Source organism: Argentina silus (assembly GCF_951799395.1).
Source record: "Argentina silus genome assembly, chromosome: 9".
Taxonomy (NCBI): domain Eukaryota; kingdom Metazoa; phylum Chordata; class Actinopteri; order Argentiniformes; family Argentinidae; genus Argentina; species Argentina silus.
Window position 1 is genome coordinate 10,526,660 of NC_139663.1, and position 25,009 is coordinate 10,551,668.

Sequence of the window (25,009 nt, forward strand, 5' to 3'; positions counted from 1 at the left end):
AGACTCATACAGCATGCATGACAACAGAGCACGCCTCAACACATCTATCCCACTATCTATCCATCTATCTCTCCCTGACTGGCTCATCTGCGGCCAAACGTACAGTACCTATACACACACACACACACAGGCTCGCTCGCTTGCTCTCTCGCTCTCGCTCTCTCTCTCTCTCACACACGCACACACACACTCACAAAGACATAGAAGGTTATGTGGAGACACAGGGGAGCACACAAGCAAGCTTCATTAAAGCTTAAAAATGAAAATATCCTAAGTAAATGTGAAAAGCCTCAGATGCCTTATATTTCAGCCTCAATAACCTTTGTTGGTATTCATGAATACACAAAAACATGCTCTTAACTCAAGGACAGGGTTTAGAAAAGAGGACGTCCAGCCATACCACCAGTACAAAGACACACTCATGCTAGTTTGTGTGCCGTGTGCACACACTCTCTCTAATACAGTATATACACACACACGTGTGCATGCATCTGCCTTGACCTTTGATGAGGAACTCTTGCCTGGGAGTCACATTAGTACATAGTTTATCAACATCCAGCTCTTCTGGAGGCCACTCCTATTGTACTGTCTACTAACCATACTGCATACTACTTAGAGCCTACTGTCGAGTAATAATGTATTCAGTAAGCAACATTTCATCGAACTACATCTCATTTCATCACGGTAATTGGTACTTTCTCTACTGCCCGCCTCCCTTACCTTCTCCATTGAACTGTGCGAACAAAACCTGAAAGGACTTCCTGAATAGTGTGCAGTGAATTCGTACTACATGGAATGTCAAATCTAGTATGCCAACTTGGCATTTTGAGTATACTTAATTTCGTAAATTTCACAAACTGCAGAACTTCCTAATCTTGCGTACTGAAAACGCCTACTAAATAGGTAGCAGTATGAACTTTTGGACATGGCCATAGAGAGCTCATTAAAGCTCCCTTATCTTCATGCTACAGCTACCTACACTGGGAGTGGTGGTGATCCCTCCACCAAATAATAAGAAGGAGAGCCTGGGATGTTGAATGGCTGGGGCACCTGATTGATGAGAAGACACTGGCTAAGCTCTGGAATGAGCTTTCCTAAAGCTTTCAGTGGCAGAGAAAGACATGCTGGTCTACAGCATCGGTCAACAGTGAGTAAACCCTGATAAAATAACATACAATTGGCCCTGAGGACTGAGGAGATTACATCCACCTTCTATTACACCTATACCATCTCCTGTAAACTACTGGAAGGACTCCAAGACTAAATCAAACACACAGCTCTAAATGTGTACAGGAGAGATAAGATACTTAGATATAAGACCCAAACCGTGCGCCACCTGAACAGTTTCTTCCCCATGGCAGTGGGGCTCACAAACAAGCCCCCTGCCTCTCACTGACTCTGGGACTTCCACTCCCCCCGCCCCACCCCACCCAGTCACACACACACACACACACACACACATAATGCACTGACAGTGTAATTTATATTTATTTACATTTATTCTAATTTATAGTGTACATGCCTCATACCCATTTCACAGCCTCTAGCCTCATTGCCTCGCACAGCCTACATAATTTATTGTTCTATTTTGTTAAAATGTTTTGCTATTTTGTTAATATTTTGCCAATTTGTATATTTGTTAGTATTTTGCTTATATATTGTTGTTTTATCTCCTATACACCAACCTCACCAAGGCAATTTCCTATATGTGTAAATATACTTGGCCAAATAAAATAATTCTGATTCTGATTCTGGGAGGCTTGTGGAGGTAGAAATCGGAGGACGGGCTCATTGTAATGCATGGTAATGCATGTGTGTTTGATTCCATTATTCATTCCATTCCATTCCATGCATTACAATGAGCCCGTCCTCCGATTTCTAAAACCCTCTCCTGACTAACACTCAATGAGCCAAGGCCGTAGTCTAACACAACGTCAGATTTACATACGCGGGTTGTCGTGTGATGTGGATTCAACAGGAAGTGAATCCTTTTGATCCTGTGGTGACGTGTGTTTGTGAACAGGTCTGACTGCAGCTTCAATGTACAGCATGTGTGTTAAATGAGTCAGTAGTTAGCACTGTGATATCCTGTAGGGGTGGGTAAACCCAAGTCAACTCAGTTTACCCGCCGTTTTATTTATTTTGGTGAATATGGTTTTCCCGTAATGTTCTGCTAGGTCAATGTTATTTGCATTGGGTTTACCCACCTATTCAGTCCATGGTCTTCAGAGTTTACCCACCTCGTTGTTTTACCACTACATCCCTGCTTGGCAGACATGGTCAAAGTCCACTCCACATGAGGAACCAGTAAAGACATCAGAAACAATAACGACACAGACGAAGGGATGAACAATGCAAAATAGCTGTAATTCATGAGTTGAGAGACCAAAACATTTGCTTGCATTTTTACAGTCATGAAGAATGTATTGTAGTCCTGACAACGGGTCTGAGTAAAAACATTTGATATTTCTTTTCTTTTTTTTTCATGTTGTTTTCATATGTTTTTCTTAAAGAAATAGGTCAGACATTTCGAACAATAAAACGTGTTCATCTCTATGTTGTTTCCTTCAAATCAAAATAAAGATTATTTTTCCATTTTTTTGCCATTCAAGAGAAACACTTGACTCCTTAAAAAAAATGTTTGCACAAAGATCGATGTCAAACATAAACTTTGTCTTTTACTCCTCAGGAACATGGAGGGGGATAAGAGGGTTTTTGCACATCCTTTTCACAAGTAACAACAGTCTGTCTTGTCATCAGTTTTTTGGTTGGTTGTCCTTTTTTTCCATTTATGTTTTTCATACAGAAAGCTTGGGTTTTTAAATAAACAAGTGCTACGAGAAAGGAGAACTTTAAAAAATAAAATGTCACCAAAATCTATTTACAATTTCTCAAAACTTCCCCACCTCCCTTCTTTTTTTTTTTCTTTTTTTTTTTTTTTACCCAATTGGTCTATTCTCTACAGGTAAAGACTGGCAGGGTAGGCGGAGTCTATTGGATCTCCATGCTTCTCCTGACGACACAAACAGTCAAAGGTCAATAAGCTGAGGTCCAAGTTTGCCATTTTCAAAAGAGAGAGGAGAGGGTAATGCATTGAGGACACAGGGCAGGCTTGGAGGGGGTCAAAGTCCATGTTCTGTTGATGGGCTCCAGGGGGCCAACAGCTGGAGAGGCCTGAAGCTCTAGTGTCAGTCTTGGCTTTTCTGGGGGAGGGACTAGGGGTAGAGCAGTAAGGTGCCCCCTATTGGTCAGGGCAGAGCAGGGCAAGGCAGGGTGGTCCTAGGGGGACACTAGGATTGTTTGAGGCGTTTGCGCGGGGGGCCCAGGAAGGGGCACTGGGCCGAGGCCAGCGAGCGATAGGCCTCAGCCACCAGGTGGGGGTGGGACGCCACCATGGACTTCCACCCCGACGTCTCCATCACGTCAGCTGCATGACTGAGAGAGAGAGAGAGAGAGAGAGATGGGGAGAGGTGTTATTAAAAGTTGTCCTCTCCTAACCCCTCCACCCCCCACAGGCAGGGGCCCAGTGGGAATCCACACCCTCCTTACACCCTGAGGGTGCTGTGCTGCACTATCACGCACACCGATACATGGCCTTTAATGACATTTGGTGTGGGTGTGTGTTTGTGTGTGTGTGTGTGTGTGTGTGTGTGAGAGAGTCAGTGTGTCTCACAGACCTCCAGCCCACCTCTGACCCTGTTCCCTGCCAGGGACTTGAACCCCCCTCCCTCTAATGGCCAGTGGGCCATGCCTGGGGAAGCAGACTGGCAAAGGGCAGAAAGAGACCAACCACAGCTGGAGAGCAAGCTGTGCCAGGGGGCTGGGGGGAGGAGGAGGGAGACGAAGGAGAGAGAGACGGAGGAGAGGGAGAGAGAGACTAACGCTGGTCTTGACCGGAGGGCTCGAGGCAGGCTCGGGGGGAGTTATTGGCTGCCCTGTTTCGTTTGTTTTCTATATTCGTCCTCTTTATTGATTTTTTTTTGTTGCTCCTGTTGTTGTCGATGTTGTCCGAGGGAGGAGGGTTGATAATGCTTTGCTAGCCAGAGTCCCCCGTGGCCAATTTCCCCACAACAACAATACTGTAGCAAATTAAACTGTCATAAAGGCCATAACCGCAATTAATGACAAGGATTAGGGCAGGAATCTGCATTAGTGAACACCTTAGGCGAACATGAGCTCTCTAAGTAGAGAGAGAAGGATGGAATGAGAGAGAGAGAGAGAGAGAGAGAGAGAGAGAAAGAGAGAAAGATAGAGAGAGAGGGAAAGATAGAGGGAAAGATAGAGAGAAAGAGCGATGGAGGGGATGGGGAGTGAGCAGGAATGGGGACAGGGGGAGAAAGGCCTCAGTGTTGACAAGTGGCTGTGTTGTCATCAAGGACCGCTCATATTAACCTCAGCAGATCAGAAATAGCTGCAAATGTTGTTTATGAGCCCAGTCATATCGAATCTCGCTCGCTAAATTGCCAGAATTTATTCCACATAATGTGGCATAAAAGCGGTTTGATAAGTGATTAAATCACATTTCCGGAGACAAAGCTCCGTCATCAGCTCCCGCTGAAAATGAATGACTTCCATTAAGCACGCCATAGATGGTTTAAACGGTGTGAGAAAAAAGTCTGAGAGGGAGGTTGTGTGTGTGTGTGTGTGTGTGTGTGTGTGTGTGTGTGTGTGTTCGAGTATGAGTATAGTTGGTGAGTTTCTTGAGAGATATTTAGTACAGTATAGTTTGACTTACTAGTTGATGAAGTCCACCGCCTGTGTCTTGAGCTGGTCAGCGCTGTGCAGGTCTGCCAGGATGAGAATCTCTGCAGCGTTCTCCACAGACAGGCTGGTGCACAGAGCATCCTCACACATCACCTTCAGCCTCTCCAGAGCATACTGACACACACAAACACAGAGGAGGAGGAGGAGACGGGGGGTGGAGTGAGAGAGAACTTTAATTAGTTTGCATTAGCAATATCACACCATGAGAATTTGAAATTGTTGTACTGTGTAATGCTTTGGCAACACTGGATCGTTCCTGTTATGCCAATAAAGTTTGTTGTTAAAAGGGAGGGAGAGGGATGGGGAAGGGGTGGAGAGAAGGACACTGTGTGGGACAGAAGAGTGAGTGGGGAAGGGTGGAGGAGGGGTTGTGAGCAGAGGTCATGGTGCACAGTCTGTAAACACTGTGAAAGCTGACTTGTCTGACATCCTCTTAACGCATGAGTGTCAAAATCAATAACCCGACACACATACTGTACACACACACGCCTCTTAAGGCGGAACATAAGATATACAGAGAAAAGATTCACGCATAAAAGGCCTGCGCCTCCACACACACAAGCTCATTCCAGTGTTCACTGTTTATAGTAGGGACTCCAAGCAGCTCTGGATATCGTTAACCTGTGAGGTGAACCTCCACCCACACACACACACACAGCTGCACTATTGTGAAGACAGAGAGGTCGCTGGGATAGCATCATAAGAGCGAGGAGGACCTTGGTGAGCTGTGGCCTTGCCCCTCGGTTTATCCAACTCATCCCTTTCAACAGAGCTCTCATGATGAAAACCAAAGGTAAAAAAAGAGAAGAATTATCCATGTAGAAACACCACACAGACACAGACACAGACACAGACACAGACACAGACACAGACACAGACACACACACACACACACACACACACACACACACACACACACACACACCAGTACCTTGTCTGCGGCAGCAAGCAGGTCGTCAGCCATCTTGTCCAGGTTGGGGGCCTTGCCCGTGTAGATGAAACACATCATCTCTTTGAACACCTCTGGCTCCACGTCGTTTATCTCCACTCGGTTCTGGACGGAGGAAAGGAGAAAGGGAGAGAGTAGAACACGCCTCGGGTCAGAGACTACAGAATCACTGCTTCCAAACGTTACAGAACCGTCCTCTGTGATGCACCTGCACCCACTGCACTGTACGTTAAGTACTACTGTCCAGGAGAGAAGAGACTAGACTGAACAGAAGCCTCCAGAGCTCTACTTTACAGACCCTTCATTCCACAACAGAAGGATGTCTGCTCCAGAAGACAACATCTGCTTGTTTCAAAGATCCAGGCAAGTCTAACGTCTATTCTTAGCGCTGTCAATCATTCACATCACAGACCACCATACCAGGCTCACCCAAACAGACACCCACATACAAACATGGATACAGACACATGCAAAACAGTTGCAAAAGCAGTTCAAAGCGGCCATAAAAACAACAACATTAAAAGTCTAAACACGTTTATCCCCACCCCTAAAAATTGAAAACTACATTTTAGATATTATTTAGTTATTTTCAGGCGTTTTTTCTGGAATTAATCCAGAGCCGTTATTCCCAACGCACGCTGCCTGCGGCCAAAAGAAAGCAGTCTTTATCGCTTGTCGGCACGGTAACGGTAACCTGAACCCTTTCCTCTGCTTCGAGAGGCAGAACAAGGCAGTAAACCAATTATAACGCTGCTTTTATTGTCGCCGCGGCGACCCGGGGCATTTCGGCGGGGTCAGGCCTTTGTATACCGACAGCTTAGCCTTAGTACATTCATGTTCCACTCTGTCCACTCTCAAACACCACACAGAGGGAAACAAATACAGGAGAAAACCTTAGAATACAAACAAACACAAAGTCACTGTTACCCATAAAACACAGGTAGAGCATGAATGTGCAGCATACACATCATCCGTATGTGCACATAGACTTATAAACATACATCATCTGACTGACCACACACACACACACACACACGCAGACACACACACACCCCTATTAAAGTGTTTATTTACGAGCTCATTCGTCTCCCCTGTATAGACTGCTGTAGAGCAGGGTTAACCCATCTATCTATTTTCTCTGTATCGTACGGGGACTCAGCCCTCCATCTCTCCCCCTCTCTCTGATGAAGACGCCCACTTAAACAGCAATTAAGATGCATTTCCTCGCTGTGTGCTTTATAATTTCCCCATTCGAGCAGCACCGGCATCAATATTCCGCTGACATGGCCGCTAAATCACTGAGGTTCAATCTCACCGCCTCCTATCAGATGAGCAGGACCCACCATGGCACAGGGGCTCTCACTCACTCACTCACTCACTCTCACACACGCGCGCGCACACACACAGAAACAAAACGGATAAATATACACAAATATGACCATATATAGAAGAGTACAAATGAATATACACACACACACACAAATAAACTCTCAACTCACAACCAACACTCAAACACACACCTAGGGCCTCTAACGATTTGCTCAGACAGCAATATATTTTCCAAAAGCCACACTACCCCAGGTAAGAATACATGCCTACATATAATCTAGATGGGAAATGAAACCATCCGTGCCTGAAACAGGAGATGATGCAACACAGAGAAAGACAGTACAGATAAAGACACTCCATAGAAAGGGAACAATAAAACTGTTCTCAGGTCAGAGCCGTGCCAATAACTTGACTCACCTTTTTACTTTCTTCCATCTCATGCTCAAACATGGCGCTGAACACAGGCGAGCGGGCTGAGGAGAGAGAGAGAGAGAAAATGGGGAGGGGGGGGAGGGAGAGAGAGAGAGGGTGGAGAGAGAGAGAGAGTGAGGGGGGGAAGAGAGAAGGCGTGAGAGAGAAAGAGAGAGAAAAAAGAGAGACATGGGTAGGAGGGGGAGAGAGAGAAACAGTGTGTAGTTGAGTTGACTGATGTGCTAAACATCTCCTGGTCTCAGAGTCCCTCAGCAGTCTGCCACAGGGCTAGAGGAACACAAGGTAAGCGATTGACAAGGAATGAAAGCATCCTGTGCACACAGACAGTCTAACTGCTGCTGCTGCTGCTGCCAAGGTCTGATGAAGACCTCTCCAGTCTGTTTGCCCAGCACATTGGGGCTGGTGCACGATCAGAGCAGATGACTGACTGGAGTCTGGAGATACCTGCCATCGCCGCATGTCGCATAGACCTTCTGAGTTGTACTGTTTCCGTCACTGGGAGGAGAGGTCGACACACGTTGTTTTCTGTGGTTCTGCTTGGGATGTGTGACACTTCTCATGCCCGCTTGTTTCTGTCAGGGTTGTGGTCTGTCAGGGTTGTGGTCTGTCAAGATTGTGGTCTGTCAGGGTTGTGGTCTGTCAAGATTGTGGTCTGTCAGGGTTGTGGTCTGTCAGGATTGTGGTCTGTGTGGTTTGAGTAGACACATGCTCAGGCACTGGGTTTGTTTTTCTTTCACTCTAACTGGAAGAAAACTGATGCAATGGGTCTGATTCCTTTCCTTCCCTTCCCATCCTGTGTGTGTGCCAATGCTGGAGGCAATCCACTCAGAAGGCAACAATGGAATCCCCCCCCCTCCCTCCCACCCCCACCACCACCACCTGAGCTCTGGTGTCTACAGTACCACTGTGACCACATTCTCAGGCCTTACTGCTAGGGTAGTGGGACACTGGCTGGGCTTCCTTCTGGGCCTCTTGTTGAGTGTTTAGTTGAGTGTTTAGGGGCTTACTGTACTGGTGAACAGAGCTGCAGTGAATCCCCTGGTGAGCTCACACTGCAGCAGAAGCACCACACACTGTTCTCGATCACATGGCCAGTGAGGAGCCAATTAGAGCTGCTCGCCTCATCCAGCACACGCTTGCTCGCTTGCTACTTTGATCCCGCTGTGTCCGTCTCCACAGCGATTAACAGCCCAGAGAGTTGTCACGGGAACGGCGGAGAAGGAGAATAACAAGGGGACTGGGTGTCACCTGGCCCAGGTAGTGGAGCGAGCGATCGAGCTGGAGACAGCCAGACAAGGGGGATGGTGAGAGAGACCCCAAGCCACAGCAGTACACAATTAAAATGGCTTCAAACACACACACACCTCAATAATTAACAGCCATCCTCTGTGAGACAGTTTGCCTGTTTCTCAAAGTTTCTCAGAGAGTTTGTGTGTCATAGATATGCCAATACCACTTACAACTTGTTCTAGATGTGTCAGATGTGTTTGTGCGTACTGAAAGTGTGTGTGTGTGTGTGTGTGTGTGTGTCTTACCTGCTAGGATGGCTTTGTGCGCCTGGAACTCCTGTCCTGCCACACACAGGGAACAGTCGGTGAAGCGGGAGTGTTCCCACAAGCCTCCCAGCTCGTCAGCCAGCCTGCAGTCTGGAACCTTCACCATGTTCATCGTGTTCTGGCCAGATATGTTCACCGAGTCCTGCACCACGCTCACCTACACACAGACACACACAGAATGTAGGTCAATCAGTGAAATTTCCTCACACTTACTTTGAAACACACAGTCGGTATACCATGCCATTCACCTACTGTATAAAAACATCACACTCGTGAATCAGACAAAAAACATCAATGAATCCAAACCACAGAGGAAGATAAATGGACGACCTCTCCCACACCAATCAATATGTCGGCAGCTCAATAAAGCTGCCATCCAAAGATATGAATATCACAATTAAGTGTATTCTTCGCTGAATCAAGGACATCAAGGAATTTGAATCAATGTATGAATAATGTGTGTGGGTCTGTGTGTGTGTGTGTGTGTTCTGCTGCTGTATCCTCCTGCTGACTACGCCACCTGTTCCAGACAATGTCAAACACGCTCGTTTCTCTCTCTACAGGACTGTGAGTGCACGTGCATTTGGTGTATGCATACAGTAGATTGATAATGGCAGATATGATGGAAAACATTAACAACTTACTTTATTATCTACACACATTTTTCAATGATGTTCATGAGCGTACTTTGCATAATATGCTATTTAATGTGTGAGTGTAGGGTGCAAAAGAAAGAAATAAAAAAAACAATACTACTGTACTAAAACAGTACTGCTGAAGTAAATTCAACTGTTATTTGTAGCTCAAAAACTAACAAAACAATGAGAAACAAAACAACAAACACATTTTTACATGGCCACAGAAACACAATCCCTTGAGCAGTGACCTTGCTACTGGGCAGCTAAGCCATGGAAGCTAACCATCGTGAAAAACAGCTTGGACTGTCGTCTGACAGAGGAGAAAAGAAGAAGACACGAAATGAAAAAGTGCTTGGCAAGCAGGAAATTGAATGTCAACGACCCTTGTTTGCTCCTGATGTAAGTGTTAGCCTGAAGGGGAGAAAGGGGAAAGGGGGGGGGGGGGGTATAGAGATGGGGAGGGGGAGAGAGAGAGAGGGAGAGAATGAGAGAGAGAGAGAGAGAGAGAAAGAAAGTAATAGGGGGTAGGATCCTGAGTAGGAAATGAGCTCTCATAAACACAAACTCATTTCCTGTGATGATATAAAAAATTCGAGCATTTGGGGAAAAAAATCTGTGTAGTCTGTCGATACCTTGTATCAGCGTGCACAAGTGTGTGTGTGTGTGTGTGTGTGTGTCTCTCACAGTCTGGTCCCCACAGCTGGCTCCATTAATCACCCTCCAGGGGGACATGGGTCTGACTGACGTACATCCATCTCCACACACTCACAGAGGAATACACGAGCACACACACGCGGACACACACACACACACAGCAGGATTCACTCAGGAGTACGCTCAGACACACAAAACAAGGCATTCAGAAGGCACTGATTAGCAACTCATACAGGAGCTGGTAGAGGGAGAACTGCAGTGTGGGAGGGGAGAGAGAGAGAAATAGAGAGAGGGGGGGGGAGAGAGAGAGAGAAGAGAGAGAGGGAAGAGATAGGGGGGAGAGAGTAGAAACATAAGTTAAAATGGAGGAGTTTAAGGGAGGGAACAGGTAAATAAGCACAGTCATGTGTTGATAAGACCCACAGTGTCATAAACAGTAGTGAACGTAAATGGAGGTGTTTCATGTGTCTCCAGTCTAAATAGTTAGCAATTAGCAAGGTCGCGCCATCCCTGTGCTCCTAGCTACTGCGAGGCACAGCCATGCTAAGCTGAACCATTACTCCTCTGTTCAACCAACAGCGCTTGTTTGTTTTAGACACACTGACTGCCTTCACTTCATTAACCTCCCTTTCATGTCTGCATCTGTCATCATCATCTTCGTCATCATCATCAGTGATATAATTATATTCAAAATGCTCAGCTGCTGTATATACACTCACCGGCCACCTTATTAGGTGCACCTGTTCAACTGCTCAGCAACGCAAATATCTAATCAGCCAATCACATGGCAGCAACTCAATGCATTTCGGCATGTAGACATGGTCAAGACGACCTGCTGAAGTTCAAATCGAGCATCAGAATGGGGAAGAAAGGTGATTTAAGTGACTTTGAACATGGTATGGTTGTTGGTGCCAGACGGGCTGGTCTGAGAATTTCAGAAACTGCTGATCTACTGGGATTTTCACACACAACCATCTCTAGGGTTTACAGAGAATGGTCAGAAAAAGAGAAAATATCCAGTGAGCGGCAGTTCTCTGGGCGAAAATGCCTTGTTGATGCCAGAGGTCAGAGGAGAATGGCCAGACTGGTTCGAGATGATAGAAAGGCAACAGTAACTCAAATAACCACTCGTTACAACCAAGGTATGCAGAAGACCATCTCTGAACGCACAACACATCGAACCTTGAAGCAGATGGGCTACAAAAGGGGGTCCAACCCAGTACTAGCAAGGTGTACCTAATAAAGTGGCCGGTGAGTGTACAGTGCCCAACTATGTTAAAATAGAGATAGAGATTCTCATCTCACCAGTGCTTTCTTTCCATTTAATAATGTTCCAAACTGTAGATTATAGTAGGTTTAAGATAGATGTTTTCAGATATTTCAGCCATAATGGCTTCCCTGGTTTTCATTGGCGTCTCTTTGGTCTTCATGTTGACAGACACAAACGGCAGACTCCAAAGGCAAACGCAAAGTCTAGAATCAATACGAGACATTGCGAGCTTTCTTATGCCTCCACAAATGATGTGACAGAACAAACCAGAAACACCTGTCAAGCTTATGTTCCCATATCTTTTGGTGGCCAAAAATAGGGAGATGTCTATTATGTCTAAAAAGTGTATGTCAACATGTACACAAATACCATCAAATAAAAGCTGAGAATCTACACTTTAACCTTGTAGTAATTGTTTGATTTCAAATCCAAACTGAGTGCAGAGCCAAAAAAAGAAAAAATGCTTCACTGTCCCATTTAATATATGCCATTTAGCTGACGCTTTTATCCAAAGCGACTTACATTGCAGTGAGTGCATACATTTCAGCATATACGGTCCCAGCGGGAATCAAACTCACAACCATGCTCTACCAGCTGAGCCACAGAAGACCACAGGGAGCTGTATCCATCTCCTCATTTCCTAGCTCCTTTGATAATGCTACAGTACATATCTGTTCAGCCTCCTGAACTCTCCAGGCAAGCGGAGGTTAACACTGAGTCTCAAATCATAAATGATGTATTCATTTATGCATCAATCTTTCCTGGCCATTTATGTGTTTGTTTATAGATTTACAGTATCTCGCCATGCGTGAAATAGTTCCCAAAAATAATCAAATAAAATGAAGTTCATTAAGTTATGGAACACTTGTTCTTTTGCCTCCCTAGTCTCATTTTCAAGCTGAGAGACTTTTCTCTGATCAATCCTGAGCATTCTGAGACAAACACACGCCTGAATGTGCAAGTTAAAACACACACACACACACACACACACACACACACAGACAAACAAACACACACAGACAAACACACACACACACACACACACACACAAACACAAACACACACACCTCTGCCTAATAGATCTATGATCTTTAAAACTTGTTGTCTGAACCCCCAAGCACAAAACTCATCACCAGTTTTTTATAATGCATTACTGGCCCTCCACTCTCCAGCCAACCAGAGTAAACAGGCCTGCCTCTCTTACACTCTCAAAAGTACGCTTTACAGTAATATATTACTTTTATGAGTAACAGAGTAATATAACAAGTTAAAATATTGTATTACTATTACAGTTACTTTTTTGAATAACGATTCAGTTACTTTCGGAATTATATCTCTACCGGCGTGTTATATACACTCACAGAGAACTTTATTAGGAACACTATACTAATACTGGGTAGGGCCTCCCTTTGTCTCAAAACAGCCTTAATTCCTTGTGGCATTGATTCCACAAGATGTTGGAAACATTCCTTTGAGATTCTGTCCATGATGACATGATTGCATCATGCAATTTCTGCAGATTTTTCAGGTGCACTTTCAAGCTGTGAATCTCCCATTCTACCACATCCCAAAGATGTTCTATTGGATTCAGATCTGTTCTATTGGATTCAGATCCGGTGACTGGGAAGGCCACTGAAGAACACTGAACTCATTGTCATGTTCATGAAACCAGTTTGAGATGACTTTTGCTTTGTGACACGGTGCATTATCATGCTGGAAGTAGCCATTAGAAGATGGGTAAATTGTGGTCATGAAGGGATGCACATGGTCAGCAACAATACTCAAATACGCTGTGGCATTCAAGCGATGATTGATTGGTATTAACAGGCCCAAAGTGTGCCATGAAAAAATTCCCCAGTCCCCACACCATTACACCACCTCCACCATGAGACGGTGTACAGGTGTAAAATATATATACAAATGAAAAGCCTTGTTTCCTTCTAACGGAATTCAGGCTGTAACTTGATTGCTGTTGTCATAAAGCTTTTCATGCAAAGTAACATTGTAACATAAGATTCATTTTGTTAAATGAAACAAGTAATATGTAATAGATTACTTTTTCAAGGAAAGAATGCCAACACTTCTCCTCACACACAGCCACACTCAGGGATATCAGCTAGCCTATAATAAGCCCTCACACATCTGAAAACTACTGTTCCCACCCCCAAACATATGCATATGAATCCAAATGACTTTAATGAGGGTGCTTAAGTAGGGCAACACAAGTCTGATACACCACCCAACACCGTTGGAAAACAATTAAATCTCAATGGCGGTTGGGCCAAATCATCCCCGTCTTCTTCAGATGGTGACGGTTTGTCACTACTGGTGAGCATTCCACCAGGTCTGCGCAGACACAGAGGTGTTACAGCTGATCTACAGGCAAGCAGTAATATTCCGCCAGACCTTCACAGACAGCAAGGTGTTTCGGTGGATCCACACAGACAGAGGCATATTTCATGCATGATTTGAAGTCAAGCTGCTGAACGAGAGGCCTGAGCCGCGGCACGTTTCCGAGCCAAGTGTTGTGTCCCGCCGGCCTTGTTCTTCCACAGACACCACTGGCGGTGTGAGCACGCTCGCCTGTGTCTGTGAGCGGCAGCCATTTGGGTCCCTTTAAAGTAGTTTTGTTTTCTCTGCCGAAAGATCACAGAGACACTAAACTGATAGCTTTGAGACTCGGAGGCCTGATTTAACAACGCTTGAAGGAAATGTTCGAAGCAGGCGGAGGAGAAAAAAGAAAGTTGCTTTGCCTGTTCAATTTCTTCATTTTAATTCGTAGGGTTGAAAGGGCCTGCTGGTGTTTTTTTGCTATTGAGGTGAGAGTCCTAAGCCTCAATGAAGAGCCCAATCAGGGTACAAGTGCAACAGGTCTAAGGCTGCCATGGTGAAACTCTCTGGATCACCTAAACCTTCTCTGAGACACTTCTCTCATTGTACCCGTCTGTCTCTGCATCCACCACCATGTGTCTGTCCATCCTTGTGTTCCTGTCTCTAACCCTCTGGTGTCTCTCTAGCCTCTCCCTTCTCATCCCTTCTTACTCTCTCCCACAGTGCTTCTCCCCCCTTCCCTCAACATTCTAATGCTTCCCCATGTCTTCTACGTTTCATTCCCTCTCCCCATCTTCTCCCTGCCTATGGTTCTCCCACTCCCCATATCTACCTCTCTCTGTCCCCCTCCCCCTCTCTCTGCCCCCCCCCCCCTCTCTCTCTCTCATAGCTGGGGGGTTGTGTGTAGTGTGTGGGGAGGGAGAGCAGCTAGAGCAGCTGGAGCAGCTGGAGCAGCTGTAGCCGTCTCCTCTGACAGCAGCGTGGCATATGGCGGGGGCCCTATGAAGGATGGGCGCTGTCACCCGGCAAAGTGCTTACCCACAGACAGGAGAGCAGACCTGCACTCCAACATCAGGAGCAGAGAGGAGGAAACAGCTGAACATCAGCACCCTGCTCATTTATTCTACCACACTCATCTCTCCCTGGGAGAAGGAGGGGGAGAGCGGACGGAGGAGGAGCTAGAGGAGAAGGTGAGCGAGTAAACGGGGGGAAAATGGAGGAAAGCGGAAGGTAGGCAGAGAGGGTGGGGGAGAGGAAGAGTGAAAGAGGAGATGAGGAAGAGGTCTCTGTGGATGAGAGGTTGCGTGGGTGGAAGGGAGCGTTCAGGTGTGTGTGTGGGTGGCGGGGGGGCTGTTATGAAGTGAGCTTCGGTGGGGTGGACGCTCTCTTCTCCCTGAAGCAACAGCTGAGTGGATAGAAAGAAGGATACCACTGTAGAAACACCTCCATCATGTTCCCCATGGACTCTGACACTACCCCAGGCTGCCTAAAGGTGGAACGCAGAGTTACTCTACAACAGTCCCAACAGCCAAATTAGGATGACTGACAGACAAGTTTCCCCCGCAAACCTTTCCCTTTACAAAATACCTCAATTCCGTCTGTCAGTCCCAGAATAGGCAAACTCCCCAGCAAACAACCTTAGCCCCAAGGCTAGCACAATCGTATGTGCTTGAGCCAGTTCTATAGGTGGTGTTGGAAAGCTTTGAACTTTGAGAGAGAGGTTACCATGAACCCTGTCTTAAGAGAGAGCAGCATAACACCCATCTAAACTCCTCCACCACAGAGTCTCATAAGAGGAGGAATGAGGAAAGGCAGAGAAACACCTCTCCTCCACGTCCATTAGTTTACCTGTCTATATGTCTCCAAAAAAAAATGACATCCATCCAAGTTCTGCCCATCTCCCTTTCATTCTGTCATCCTTATTTCCCTCTCTTTCTCCATCTACCCCCACCCCCATAGCTTCCACCACCTCCGGGGCTCACTCCTCCTCTAAAGAGGTCTTTTCCTTCACCCGTTTCCCAAAGCAGCCCTGTCTTCCTCTCCCTCTTCCCCTCTTTCTCTCCCTCTCACTCTTTCTTATGACAGCCAGCACAGCACCTTTAATGGGAACTATCTCCTCATTAAATACCTGCAGGTGTCGGGAGCCTTGGCAGAGATGGAGAGAGGGTGGGAGAGAGAGATGGGGGGGGGGGAGAGAGAGAGAGAGCGAGAGGAGAGACCGATGGATAGAAAGAGATGGCAGGGCTTGTTCTGGCCCTCTCCTACATGACACACAGCCAGATCCCCCAGCGCTGTGTTTAAATAACTAATGCCTTTGGAGCAGACAGGATGACTTTAAAAAGGGAACGTTGGGCTTTAACGCTGAGAGGTTGAGCTGGCACCAGACTCACACTGATACACCTCCATCACCTGGCCTGTTCTACAGCTGTTACACCTCTGCCTGGGGGGAGAGGGGGAGGAGGGGAGAGGAGGGAGGAGCGGAAGGGAAAGGAGAGGATGGGGAGGGGGAGAGAGGATGAAGAGAGGACAGGCGAGGGAACAGAGGAAAACACAATCAGAGAAAGAGCAGAAGGGGTGGCAAAGGAGGGACAAGGACAGCAGAAGGAAGCAGAGTTAAAATGGGAAAAGAGAGCAAAGAGGGGTAAGGAGAGGTAGACGAGATGGAAAAGAGAGAGAGAGAGAGAGAGGGAAGAGAGGAGAGGAGGAGAGCGCTGGGCTCTGGGGCGTTCCCTCTCTCCCAGAGGCAGGACAGGACCATCTGGCCGATAGAGGAGCCAGCCAGGTCTCTGACGGTAAACACTGCACCGAGTCTCAGAAGGAGAGAGAGAAGGACCAGAAATATTTAAGGGCTCTCCACTCTTCCCTGCCTACGACACACAGGACAGGGAATACTCACAGACCTTGTGATAGCACCCTCATGATTTATTTCACACGACGCCCCAATTCCAGCCTAACCAGCTCACACAGGTTTCCTCATTAATAGAGCTGGGTAATTACCACAGAGAGAGGCAGATATTTACACAGGAGAGGAGAGGAGATGAGAAGAGAGGCAGACACCCAGTACTAGAACCAGCAGCCTGGAACTCCACACTGGCACCCACCCCGCTGGGATGGATAGATAGGTGGAGGTGTTTGTTGAGGTACTGTCTCTGTTCCAACACACACACGTAGCCTCTCTCTCTCTGTCTCACACACTCGCACTCACTCTCACTCTCTTTCTCACACACACTCTCTCTCTCTCACACAATCTCTCTCTCTCTCTCTCACACACACACTCACTCTCTCTCTCACACAATACCACACACTCTTGTCCTTTTGAGACATACAGCACACACACAGACACCTCTCCACCCCCTCCCCTGGCTCTGGAGAAGCTGCGATGCCCCTCCTACCCCTCTGTCAATAAGCCCAGTTTGGAAACACTTTAAACAGACTTGCACAGCGCAACACTACAGAAAGGAAAAACTTCCAAGACATCGTCTTCACCATACCCACAGGGTTAATTAGAATTGTTTTAAACAGCCACCGCCATGCTTTTTAAACATTTATGGGCGCATGCATTACAGCTAAGACATTAACATATCCAGAAAAGTTTAACCTCTACTCGGCTTCCTGATCAGACAGGAGGAGGGTATGAAATGACTGTTGACCTCTGCTGCCCCCTCTGTTACAGACCAGTAATAGCAGGGGATTTCTGACAGCCCAGCCAACATCACTACAGTCACAGAGTTATTTATTCAAGGACACACACATATTATCAACAATGACATATTACACAGTTGCGGTGCAGATGGAATTTTGGCCTACCTCACAGAAGAGTGTGAGCTTGTCATCTGGAAGCAGCCCATTGGCCTCGTCCAACAGGAAGTCCCGCCTTATGAACTTCTTGAAGCCCCAGTCTTTCCCCTGGACAAATCGGTACGCCCGCTGGCTCTCTGGAGAACAACAAAGAGGAACAGAGTCATGTTAGGAACAGGGCTGGGTAATTAAAGTAATGCTACGGGATCATTTTGTATAATTTCTGCCTACAGTTGTAAACTAATGAGCAGAAACGAGTCCCCGTCGCGTGCCTGCGTGTCCACAGTGTGGTGCGTATGCGTGTGAATTCCACGCAGCCCAATGCCACGGGGTCCTCTGTACAAAATGAAAGTGAAACTTAACAGTAGGCTACTGCTGCTTCAAAAGTAGGCGCTGATGAACTAGGGATTCCGTGGCAGAATGAGGTAAGACAGTGATTCAATTCATAGATTATATTTGGACCAACTATACATTGACCATCCAGACCCGTGTGTGTGTGTGTGTGTGTGTACTCTGCATGCGTGTTTTTGAGTCATGACCATGAGCAAGAACAGAAGTGAGCAGGAAGGAGAGAACCAAGGAGGTTCGACGCAGGAAGTGCCACCTGCACGGCGCTTTTTAACACCTTAGAACACACAAAACAAACACAGAAAAAGTATTTTCATACCCTCCCTCTCATCTCCTCTCCACAGCAGCCGTACACATGAGACAGGCCTGCTGAGACTCGCTGGCCAGAAAGGAGGAAATTGCAAGGATCAAAGACGTTCAATTATCATGTGTTTATGGAGTGCCAATTATGTCTGACTAAAGCAGGAAGGATTGTGTTGCATGACAAAGAGTGGGAGAATGCACTTCACCAGGACTACCCAACACTGCGGGCACCACATCCAAACATCCACTGATTGGGAGTCAGGGATGCCCGGCTAATGGGTCAAGATACCAGGGTCAAGTTCAATTTAGGGCTAAGACCCAACACTGAGGATAGTGATCAGCAGAGTTCCCTCTCATCAGATCCTCCGTGGGATCCACAATAGAATCTCCCGGGAAGGCAATTTCCACACTAGGATCCTTATGAGGAACCTCCTGACAGATCTCTGTGGGAAGCCTTCAGATCCGGTGTCAGCTCTGCGGTAAGCCCCTATGTCAAATCCCCTGTATGATACAGTGGGGTGCAGACAGGCAAGCAGGCAGGGGAGGAGTGGAGTGGAGTGCATATGCAGTTATTCCCACCACTGCTCATGCAGGGGGTCCTCGGCTGTAATCCCCCTTCAGAGACTGGGTACACACAGGGCCTGAGAGGCAGGCAGGCAGGCAGGCAGGCAGGCAGGCACACACACACACACACACACACACTCCCCTTTTCTTTATTCATCGTTCTCTTCAGTCCCCTCTGCATAATAGGAGCTGATGTCAGAACGTTTCGAGTGGAGGCTTTCTCATTTCCTTTCCAAAGCCTATCTGGTTGAAAGGCAAGCCAAACTTCTGTTGCCTTGGCCTGCCGTGTATTACGTGGTCGGGTGGACACTAGTTGTTGAGAAAGCTTGAAGTTGAAAGCTTCGCTGAGATTTGTTCATATCTTCTATTCAGTCTACTTTCTTCTACCTGTCCTCTCTGTGTGAGGTGGTGGTGTTATTGTGCTGTTTGGCTATGGTGCTAGACTAGCAATGTGTGACAACTTCCCACTCGATTCAGGGCTACACCGAGGTGTGAGGAGAGGGGGCGGAACGATAGAAAGGGCAAGCTGAGAGAAGGAAGACGACGGGAAGAGAGGAGCAAGAAGGTAAGCTGAGAGGAGAGAGGGTGAGAACGTCTGAGGGCACGCACACACACTGCTCAGTAAGCCGGGTGTGTGCGTGCGTGCACTGAGTGCTGAGCTCAGCTGATCCCTCCCCCCCCCCCCCTGCCTCCACTGGGGCTCCTGACCAGGGCTGCACCTTGGAGAGGATCAACCGCAGGTCAGACCTCAGGTGCTCCCGGTCAGAGCAAACTGGGGCCAAGGTGTCAAAGAGTGGAGGGGACTCACCAAGAATGACAAAGAGCTTGGAGGATGGGGAGCTGAGAGAGAGAGAGAGAGAGAGAGAGAGAGAGAGAGAGAGAGAGAGTGTGTGTGGGAAAGAGAGAAAGGAGGGGCGTAATCTGTGAGCACTGGATCTGGGATAGAGAGAAGGAGGGAAAGAAAGACAAAGACAGGGACAGAGAGAGAATGAGTGTCTCAGAAAGGGGAGATGGAGTCAGTAGGAGAGTTGGGGAGAGAGAGAGAGAGAGAGAGAGAGAGAGAGAGAGAGAGAGAGAGAGAGAGAGAGCTGGGATGGATAGAAGCTTGCTAGTGTGTGTTAGAGAACAGGACATACATATTCAGGCTGTGGCTCAGAGGCATGGTTGGCACACAGAGCGAGATGGTCGCCCAGTAGACAGCCTGGCACACCACACAGTCAGAGCCAACACATCAACCAGAGTCAACAGTTTGGCTCAGTCAGTCACACTCTGTGTGTGTGTGTGTGTGTGTGTGTGTGTGTGTGTGTGTGTGTGTGTTTTTTCCCCCCCCGCACAATTCTAATCTTAGAACCGGTCTCTGCAGTCTACCTAGCCATCCTCTCACCACCCTCCACTGTGCTTTCATCCGCTTCTCCCGCTTCCACAACCCATTCTCTCCCTCCCTCTGTGAACCATCATCTGGATCTCAGTGGGGGGGTTGGGAAAATCCCACAGCAGCTTAGAGCTCTTACCCATTACAACACCACAATCAAAAATTAACACACGCATGCACTCACACACACACACACACGCTTGCATTCTCATCTCAACACCCCCCTTCCTTAAGAACACACACGCACATTTGGCTGACACACACACACACACACACGCTCTCTGTAAGCAAGTCTCAGCACAAACACGCCTATTGACGTTCTCTCCAGCCGTGTCAATACTATCTGATTATGTAAAGACTGTCCAATAACTTGTACTCTATTAGCTCTCTCCTCCTCCACCTCCCTGAACCACACTGAATACCTGATCGCCTCCATCAGTTACAGAGGGCAACCGCCTTCGACAACCAGGCAGAGGTTTCTATCAAGCCGAGAGACAGTTCTGAAACAGAAGCAACGCTGAATCTCTAGCCACAGTGTGCTACACACCTGCAAAACAGAGACGCCGGGCCAACCTGCAGACAGAACACCCACTTAGCCTTTGGCCAGAGCAGTACAGTACAAAGCCCAGCGTTAGAGGAGCATTTAACAGGTCCATTTGGATAAACACCTCCTTGCTAACACCGTAAGAGGAGGGAGACTTTCCCTCTCTCGTTTCAGTTGTCAGAGCAGTATCTGCAAGGCTGGGGGGGTGGGCTGTTTTCTCTGGCACAGGAGGAGGAGGGGGGGGGGGGGGATTATGTGGCGTAGCAGAGAAGAGAGGAGTATGGTTGGGAGAGAGGGGTGGCAGGCTGCCAGTGTAGCCTAAATCTATCTCCATTAGCATGCCGGACCATCAGAGGGCCCAGAGACAGACACATTCCACTGGGGGGCTAGAGGGCAGTAGTCAGCCATGGGGGGCAGACGAGGAGTAGTTTCATCATCAGGTAAGGAGGTTAACACTAGTCGTCCCAAACAGAGGGTCCGCGGGCACGTGACACTTTACAATAAAATAACTCTGCCGTTGTGAAACCCATGTCCCCCTTCTTCCCTGACTTTTCCTGAATGTCTGTTTTTAACACAATAGCGTTGTTACAACTTCAAAATCCTAGATGATATGATCACGATTATGCTTCCAGATTTCCTTCTACCACAGCTTTTTTTTGATAGCCAACATCTCCAAGTCACATGCTGAGGCTTGATTAACACCTGTATTGTGGAGCACCACATCCAACGGATTTATCTGTGGACTTTACCCACACGTTTGGCGCATAGCCACGAAAAGAAAAAGCGATTTTTGTCCCCTTTTACTTCTTTAACTTTAGTGAATGACTGGTGTAAAGACCTCCTTGCATAATATGTATAATTATATTTCCTTATGTGTCATTATTGCTTCAGATTTGTGTATGTTTTATCAAGCATTGGTGCTCCACTTCCAGTGCAGTTGTTTCGTTTCTTACAGTTGGCAATGTACTGCACTTACACCAATTATGTCCGTCAATATATGTTATATTCAATATATGTTATAGTCAATATGTGAGCTCTTTAAAATACAAAATGTGATATTCTAATGATTCTTAAGTCCTGACTGAACACAACCAATTATTTTTTGCATGTCACGTCACTCTGGGTACTTTGGTTAGTAATGAGGGCCCGGGGCTTCTAGTGTTAAGGGTTAAAACAACACAATTCTTGAGACTGTAGTGACATATAAAGGCACAATATTAAGCACTACTATGGTTGAAACCTCCCGATGCAGTCAACCTATTTATCATGCCACTGTCTGTCTACCAATTGATCTCTCCATCCTTCCATCAATTTATCTAGCTATCCATCATACCCACCCCATGTATGTAAGAGTCTATATCTACCCACCCATCCATCCATCCATTCATCTATCATCCATATGTGTCCTTCTATGCATCTATTTATCTGCAGTATCTATCGACAAATCTGTATCTAGGCTTAATATACATTCCAGTGGTGTGCATCCCCGTGAGACTGTGAGTGGAGAGGCACACCAGAGACAGGCCACATAAACAGTTGGCAGACGGCAAGCCTTCTTAATTAAGGCACTTTGTTTTTTTATTTTTCCTTTTTTTCAGCAGGACCGGACTAAATTGGATTCTAAATGATCCAGAACCGATGGAGCAATCTTTACTGCCATATTCCCAGACGGAGCGCTCACTAAAGCCCCTGTCACAAATATGGTGGCTGTGGGTAATTTTCTCCCATCGACAGGGCGAGCGCAGGGCCCGGGACTCCCCAGGGGGATGAGGGGAAGATTGGAGGTGGGTGAGACGGACACACACACACACACGCACACACACACACACACAAACAAAGAACACACCATTTATAGCGAACCCCCCCCAAGATACAAAGAAGAGAGAAAATGAAAGATTCTTTTCACTTTCTCAAGATGTTCTACTTCGAGTCTCTTTTGGGGTCAATTGGTGGTAAACCCTGATGAAATGACCAATCGGTGGAATAAAACACCTCTTAGTGCTGTTTGATACTCACTTTGCAGGCAAATCATCTTCCTATTACAGCGGTACACTACCATTACCATACATTAAGAGCCTGGCAATTGAGGCTGATGCACAATTACAGGGGGGGGGGGACAACAAGAACATGTGTTTAATAGCCTGAGTGTGTGTGAATGTGTTGATGAAACTGAAAAGGATAAACAGTACAGGTGTGAGTTAGAATGAAGACGGTAAAAGATGCATAATGAAAGAAAGTGAAAAGGAGAGAGAGCCAGAGAGAAAGCGGGTGAGAAAGTGACGGAAGGAGGGAGAGACAGAGAAAGTGTGTGAGAGAGAGAGAGTGAGTGAGGGGTCAAGTTCACACGGTAGAACGTTTCTCCGCAGAAAAGCGATTTCCCTTTCTACACGACCTGCACTGCAGGGGGGTTGTAAACAGTCTCGCTGCATACGCCTGCGATCCAAACACTCCTCACACTGCTCTCTCTCTCCCTCCCTCCCTCCCTCCCCCCCCCCATCTCGCTCATACTTCCTGTGCACTGCGGGATGCCGGCAGAGAGACAACCAGCCAGAAAGGCTGATAACTGGGAAGCGGTCACATCTGGCCCACGCTAATTCAATTCCACACAAGTCTGCTTTTCCTCCCCATAACATAACCTCATTAAAAATAGGCAGGAATTGGAAGCACGTTCATTTCCAATTCATCAGTGGAGCGAGGCGACCGAAGACTTCTGAAAAGGTTGGGTCTTTTTTAATTAAAATCAAAATTGCCCCACGCTACTTTGAATTAAATATTTGGTTGAAATGAATCCCACCTGCGGTGATTATACACACCCATATGGCTATGGACACCTCCACACACAAAATTAGACTCAACTCGGTTGCTCCAACACACACGATTAGTCACCTCAGAGACACAGGTACAGAACTAAAACTTCAAATCCCGTTTTCCAATTGGGCAAGAAAGTTGTCCCCCTGTTTTCCATTGGGAAAGAAAGTTGTCCCCCGTTTTCCATTGGGAAAGAAAGTTGTCCTCCGTTTTCTGCCTAGTGACAACTACGGGGTTGGGATCGAGAGGTTCCAGACAGGATGACACTCGCAGGTCTATTGAATCTACCATCATACAGGATGACATCATCAACTTATGACCTCTTCCCTTGCCTGTAGTTATGTCAGGAGATGCGGTATGAAACGAGTCCAGCAGTGAGGAACAGGTGGGTCATTGACGGGGAGTTCTGACTGGTCACTCACCCATGGCTTTGGTCTCCTCCCCCTTGGCGTTGAGAATGGAGAACTTGAACTTGGCGCGCACCTCGCTCTTGGGACAGCTGACCAGGAGCAGGTAGAGGGACAGGTAGTCTTTACTCTCCTCATCCAGGCCCTTGGGGTTCACACGCAAACACCTGGACACAGGAGCAGAGCAACAGCAGTGGTGATCTACTGTACACAGCTCCAACAGACCCAATAGCAGCCAGTCACACAGAATCAAACACAGTTGTTCAGTGATAGGCCAAAAGAACCACTATGAGTTATACCAGACCCCGTCAAACAGGACTTGTACAGGTACCAGTACAAATGAAGAACCAATTCCAGAAAAGAAGGGCCCCAGATAATGTCAGATGTCCAACAGAGCTAAATGCAGGCATTTGAGTCAATATCAATGCAATCATAGGGATCCATAGTCTTGAGGCCTCTCCATCCATGGCGTCCTCGTCTATTGAATTGGACCCGCCTCCACTCACCATTTAAGTTTGTCATTGGCTCCCGAGGAGAAGGTGGAGCTCTTGATGACCTCGCCCATCTCCTCGCGACAGAAGCTGAAGTTGTTGATGGTCCACATGTAGGAGAACTTCACCACTTTGATCTATGGTGACACACCAGGAATGAAATTATTATATTTATTTATTTATTCTGTACAGATAAGTGGTGTTTGGTCAGCCTGGACTTCAAAACCCACACATCAAAACTGCCTTTCATCTCAATAAACACTGACAACAAACAGGGGGAGAGAAGAAAGGATATTAAAAAGCAGCAACAAAAAAAAACGATTTTGCAAGGACAGAGAGGAGATGAAAAAAAAAGACATCAATGAAAAACATATCATATATCCTCTCCCTTTAAACAGGACAGTCTTGTAAAATGGCTGCACTGGCACCACACAGGTGGCATACACAAAGA

General features: G+C 46.9%; 1 protein-coding gene across 2 annotated transcripts in view; it reads right to left on the reverse strand.

Moving 5' to 3' along the window:
• Window positions 1-2,346: 2,346 nt before the first annotated feature.
• The window catches only part of spop (speckle type BTB/POZ protein), a 47,599-nt gene continuing 24,936 nt past the window's right edge, over window positions 2,347-25,009 (reverse strand). For both annotated transcript variants that reach the window (XM_083677773.1, XM_083677774.1), the window contains 8 exons: window positions 24,574-24,695; window positions 24,083-24,234; window positions 17,731-17,858; window positions 9,010-9,187; window positions 7,460-7,515; window positions 5,696-5,818; window positions 4,736-4,878; window positions 2,347-3,435 (listed from right to left, as the gene is read on the reverse strand). In XM_083677773.1, the coding sequence (XP_083533899.1) occupies window positions 3,291-3,435; window positions 4,736-4,878; window positions 5,696-5,818; window positions 7,460-7,515; window positions 9,010-9,187; window positions 17,731-17,858; window positions 24,083-24,234; window positions 24,574-24,695 (1,047 nt within the window). In that variant the 3' untranslated portion in view covers window positions 2,347-3,290. The remainder of the gene's footprint in view (window positions 3,436-4,735; window positions 4,879-5,695; window positions 5,819-7,459; window positions 7,516-9,009; window positions 9,188-17,730; window positions 17,859-24,082; window positions 24,235-24,573; window positions 24,696-25,009) is intronic.